At 43.2% G+C, this 5,944-nt stretch overlaps 1 protein-coding gene across 1 annotated transcript; it reads left to right on the top strand.

Moving 5' to 3' along the window:
* The first annotated feature begins 3,610 nt into the window (after positions 1 to 3,610).
* On the top strand, positions 3,611 to 4,359 carry LOC130869482 (cytochrome c, somatic-like). The gene has a single exon (XM_057761689.1). It carries the CDS (start codon positions 3,611 to 3,613, stop codon positions 3,926 to 3,928), a length of 318 nt encoding a protein of 105 aa, XP_057617672.1. The 3' UTR covers positions 3,929 to 4,359.
* Positions 4,360 to 5,944: the final 1,585 nt, after the last annotated feature.

Here is a 5,944-nt window from a genome sequence, read left to right as displayed (position 1 = left end):
TACCTCCTGATAACACATGCTGAATAGCAGGTGAAGTCAAGGACCCATGCAGAGTCAACACAGAAGCCTCTACTCTTCTCACTCGTCCATAGCAGCACCCCAAGAATGCTTTCAGATGCTACCATACCCACTACAGATACCTCTCTGCACCAGTGCTCTCAAACTCCCCCAAGATTGCTAGTCCAGGAGACTCTCAGCGTCTAAATAAAGCCATCAGGTGTGGTTAATTTAGACAGAAACACTCACAGTCAAGCTATTGATAGGTTATTGGATAGCACAGTAAGCTAAAGGGAAGTTGGAATCCAGACTTAAGAAACAGACAGGAACTAACCAATGATGACAGCAACCAATGGGCAAATCCATAGTCCCAATCATGTCACAGTAACCACTGGGCACTTGCTGTCACCTCGTCACCTCATATTTATGAACACTGGCTACAATGAGGCAGCCAGCTTAGGCTGTCCCCTGACCCTCACATGGGGGCAGACTCTTAGTCAAGACTGACCCATACATCTCCTCCTGCTCCCAACCTCACATGTATTAGCCATAGAGGGGCCTCTTCTACCAAGCAGCTCTGGAACTTATTATCTCAGAAAAGGGAACTTCATGCTAATATATTTTTATGAAATTGTTGCCTTTAGTACAAATTAGAGCAAGTTAAGGTATGTGGAGTTGAAGGTTCAATGGGGCCATCATGATACATTGGTAGTTACAATAGTTCTATAATCTTGCCATTTGTAGTTATAGCTGTGGCTTTACTTCAAACAGTGAACTGAATAACCTTTAAAATTCACAAGGAACACTATAAAGATATTGTGTTACCATAAGCTCTTATTTTTTTTTCAACTATTGATTTATATTTATTGTATCAAAGGGATTGACATTTCCTTTGGTGACCTCAGGGAGACTATAATTTACTTTCTTAGTCTCCACAGAATTCTAGCCAATGAGGGAATCCCTAGCCAGTTGGCTAAATGAGTGTACAAACATTCCTGTGCTTTGCTTTCTTGGTGGTTGATTGTTCTGATCTAGGGTTCTCTCTCATTGTTAAGAGAACACGGACACGAAGAAGGGTTTCATCTTGAAGACAATTTATGGCCAGCCAGCTTACCATCCTGTGTGTTCCTGTGCTCCCTCTGCCCCTCTGGTGGTTAGCTATAGGGCGTGGTAATTTCCCACCTGCCTGGGGGGATTCCATTGTGCAGCAGCTTGGTATTTAAGGTTTTTCCTAAGTTTGAATAAATGGTATTTGACTGATCTCCTTGCGAATGACCCAGGTCTCTTGTGTGTTCTTTCAATCTCCAGGCCCTTGCCCGGCTTGTGACCGTACAGTGGCGCGCAAACTGTACCAAGAGAGTAATGCAGGTGTTGCAGTTGGAGACCCCAGCCAGATCAGGAGTTCCATTTGGAGGCCCATCAGTGAGATCATGAGTTACAGTCTGTGGCTTTAGAACATTGGCATTCTCTGGAGTTGAGTTACCATCTTGTTTGATTTTTCCCAATACAAGGCTCCCTCGTCTCAGATTCTATAAATCCAGCTTAATCGTGACAGATAGAGCACATTCACACTCTAGGAGGATGGCAAAGGCAGCCCCAGCAATAGATAGCTGAAATTCAAATCCAACCTCCTGAGGTGCACCTGGTGGTTGTAGGGCTGTGATGCTACCGACTGGGAAGATTAAGGCAGAGAGATTGCAAGTTTGAACCCTGCTTTGGTGTAAAATGAGTTCAGGGCCAGTCCAGAAAAGACACTATTTCAGAAATTAAAAAGGCAAGGCTTGGAGATGCAACTCTGTGGCAGAGCACGTACAAAACATAGGACTGTGTCCTTGCTATGTTCGTCCCTTTGGAGGATGGTTTCTGAGCAGAGGGTCATAGTGATCTCTGCTCATCCCAGACGGAACCAGAGATGGAAGAATTAAATGTCTGGCCTCTGGCAAGCACTCTGAGAATGCTAATCACTGTTACTCCCACTCAGGCTTGTAAGAATGCTGCTCTGCCATGAGCTCATTGGTTCTGTCCTTGTTGTCCCAGTTAATTTTGCTCTGAACTGTTGGCCACACCCCTTCTTGTTATGTCCTTAAGGCAGGGGAAACAATGACACCACAGCAGGCTGGGTATTTGGATGAGATGCCTAAAAGCTGTAAACCTGCTAATAATGTAAGTTTTGGAGGCGTGAGGTGTTTCTCAAGCGTTTATAGATATCACAGAGATAAGAAATTGATCAGGGGTGTGGGGCACTTCTGAATGATGAAAATGTTCACGACTGACATTTTAATGGCTGTTAAGTATATCCTTTGGCTCATATCTGCCTACTAGTACCACTTTGTGCTTCATCCAGGATGGGATGAGTTTTGTTTTGTTCCTTATGTAAAGATTTTCTCAGCCAGTTCATAACATCGATTCCTAGAACGGATTGTTCTCTCATGGACACTAAAGGACGTATTTAGAAGGGTGCATTGTAATCATAAAATTCTGCAATAGGCCTTCATATCACACATACCCTGCTCTGCAGCGGAGAACCAGTTCACTTCCCGATAGGATGCATCTAGGTGAGAACTTGCTTCCACCAGTAAACAGTATGTGTGAGGCAGGGGTGGGGGACTGGAAACTCACCGAGGCCTCCTCATAGCGAGCTGGTGGCTCACTGGTGCTCACAGCTACACTCGGCATTCCACTGTCTAGCAGTCAGCTTCCTCATAGCCCAGGGGCAGCCTTCAGTGTCCAGGGTCTGGTCACCAGCAGAAGCCAGGTACCTGTGGGAGCAGCAGCACCTTTCTGACCTCTGCATCGAGGTGCTTGTCCTTGAAATCCACACCACCAGGCAGATCCTCGTCTTCGGTCCCTGGAATCCATCCAATCATTTTGTGAGTACATGACGGCCTGCTTTAAACCCTTTCAATCTAATGCTTCGTGGTGTCTTTTTCCCGCGTTGACTTCTATGTGGATGTTGAGAATAATTAAGAGCTATGTGGGCTTTGGAGCAGCATTCAAAATTTTTTAAATATTTATTTATTTATTTATTTATTTATTTATTTATTTATTTATTTTGTATACAATATTCTGTCTGTGTGTATGTCTGCAGGCCAGAAGAGGGCACCAGACATCATTACAGATGGTTGTGAGCCACCATGTGGTTGCCAGGAATTGAACTCAGGACCTTTGGAAGAGCAGGCAATGCTCTTAACCACTGAGCCATCTCTCCAGCCCAGCATTCAAGTTTATAGCAGTAGAGTGACTCCTCAAAGAAGGAAAAAGTAAAGTGTGTGATTATTTTTACACAGGGAAATCATAGAAGGTTATGTTTTAAAAAATCGATATTTACTTCTAGAAAACCCAAAGTGAGGTCTAAGAGAGAGGTCTATGTTTTATGCATGTGACTTTTAAACTGTATTTTTAAAAATCATTTTCATGAAATACATGCTTTCATTTTTGTTTTGGGAAGAAATACATGTTTTCCAATTTGAAAATTTTAACTATAAAAAAATAACAAATTCCTGGCACTGACACCGGTACATAGGCGCGGGCCGGCGTGTCCTTGGGCTAGAGAGCGGGATGTCCATCTTCGGGTGGCAGCAGCGTTGGTGGTGGAATTGGGAGCGAATTAAAAATGGGTGACGTTGAGAAAGGCAAGAAGAGTTTTGTTCAGAAGTGTGCCCAGTGCCACACTGTGGAAGAGGGAGGCAAGCGTAAGACTGGACCAAATCTCCACGGTCTGTTTGGGAGGAAGACGGGTCAGGCGGCTGGATTCTCGTACACAGATGCCAACAAGAACAAAGGCATCACCTGGGTAGAGGATGCCCTGATGGAGTGTTTGGAGAATCCCAAAAAGTACATCCCTGGAACAAAAATGATCTTCGCTGGAATTAAGAAGAAGGGAGAGAGGGCGGACCTAATAGCTTATCTTAAAAAGGCTACTAAGGAGTAACTCCACTGCCTTATTTATTACAAAACAAATGTCTCATGACTTTTAATGTGTACCGTAATTTAATTCATACCCCAAAATTCAGATCATGAACGGCTAACAATGCTTTGTTGGACAGTCCTGATTAAGGAAAACTGACCTGTAGAAAAGTGGATATGATCTTTATTAAAAGTAACAATTCCAGTTGCATAAACACTGTCACTGCTCTCCCTTTCTCAAGATAAGATTGGACTTAATTGTTAAAGTTCTACTTTCCACAAACATGGGGGTGTCACCTCAAACCTACTAAATGGTTTTATAATTAAATTTATATAATTGGACATATGAATATGTTTAAACACTGGGGAAATTCTGTCACCATCTCAGAAATGAGAAGACTCATCTGTGGTAAAGTTTGTACTCCTGCTGTTGCAGGCAATGGCTAAAGGTCAGGAGGCAACAGTCTATTCTTGACTCAATGGTCTTATTTTATTGGACTTCCCTAGTTAAAAAGGATGCTGCCTTTTACCATTGCAAGGCACTTACTGTGGTCTATGTATAATGTATCAAATAAAGAGTATTTAGCAGTGTTATAGTTGATCTATTAAAATGCCTTCAGAAACCAAAAAAAAAAAATAACAAATTTCTGTAGCAGTTTGAATACATAACGACAAATTGAACTGGGTTGGTGAGATGGCTCAGCAGATAAGTGTTCACCATGCAAGCCTAACTTCCTGAGTTCAATTCCTAGCAACCACGGTAGGCAAGACCTTCCAAAAACCGTCCTTAGACTTACACACATACACACACTGTATTAATAAATTAAGTTAATTAAAACATCACCTGTCATTTATCTTTGTATACATTTTAACTTTAGCCCTGACTGGCCAGGGACTCAGAGCTCTACCTGCTTCTGCCTCCTGAGTGTTGAGATTAAATGTGCACACCACCATGCCAGTATTATAACCTTTTTTTACTTCTGACTTAAAACACACCAGGGCATAGAATTAGAAATCCCTTGCGTCATCTTACATTGGAACGAAAGTGCTCTTTACTCTAAGTCATGGTATTGCATAGCATTAGGGAAAAAGGAAAAAACCACAAAACCTGCCCACCAAGGGTCACAAAAACTCTGTGCTGCTTTTGTTTTGTTTTCTGATTGAGTCACTGTCTCTGGAAATTGAGCACCTTCTGCCTAGCATCAACAGGAAATTGATGACACACTGGTGACTGACCCTGTAATGATGGCCCTTCACAAAGCGTGACTTGCTCATGTCAGCCTGTCACTACTCAGGAATGTCTTTCACTCTTCACCGCATTTCAGGTTCCTCAGCACTGGCCGGTGACTGACTCAGTCACTGGGTGGAATCGGCATCCGCTCTGGATGGCTCTGCATGAGCACATGCAACTGCTGTCTTCCCTGCAGGAGAAAATGCTGTGGGGTTTTACTTTGTGTGTGTGTGTGTGTGTGTGTGTGTGTGTGTATGCAGTGCAGATGCCCTGGGAGACCTTAACATCCAGTCAGATCTCTGGGAAAAGCAGTGACAGTGATCAGGAGCTGTCCAGAGTGGGTGCTGGGAACCACACTTGGCATTCTACAAGAGCAGCAAGGGCTCTTAACCGCTGCGCCATCTCTGGCAGCCCACAAATACAGTTTTCCTCAGTGGCTAAAACGAAGTGTTTCTGCTCGACTTCCATGTCTTTGGACACATGAAACTTCTGTGTCTATGCTGAATCACCATGGACTTTTAAAAGGATTATAAATGGAAATTCAATTCAGATTATGTAGCATCGCAGTGCTGATGATCCAGTTCCTAAAACAACCGAGTTTATGGGCACAGGCGACAGCCCCTGTCCCATATTATGCCACCAATTATGTCACAGCCCAGCACAGAGCCCTTAACAGGTGAAAACCAATTGTCCTTAGCACGGTGTCCAATAACGCGGTGCTATTCTTTTGATCCTCAAATAACCTTTCAATCAATTTTATTACATCTCAGATGAGAAAAAAATGGGATTATCAAGATGTATAGTTATTAA

This window comes from Chionomys nivalis, chromosome 2 (assembly GCF_950005125.1).
Source record: "Chionomys nivalis chromosome 2, mChiNiv1.1, whole genome shotgun sequence".
NCBI classification, from domain to species: domain Eukaryota; kingdom Metazoa; phylum Chordata; class Mammalia; order Rodentia; family Cricetidae; genus Chionomys; species Chionomys nivalis.
This window is presented reverse-complemented; position numbering and strand designations above follow the sequence as displayed.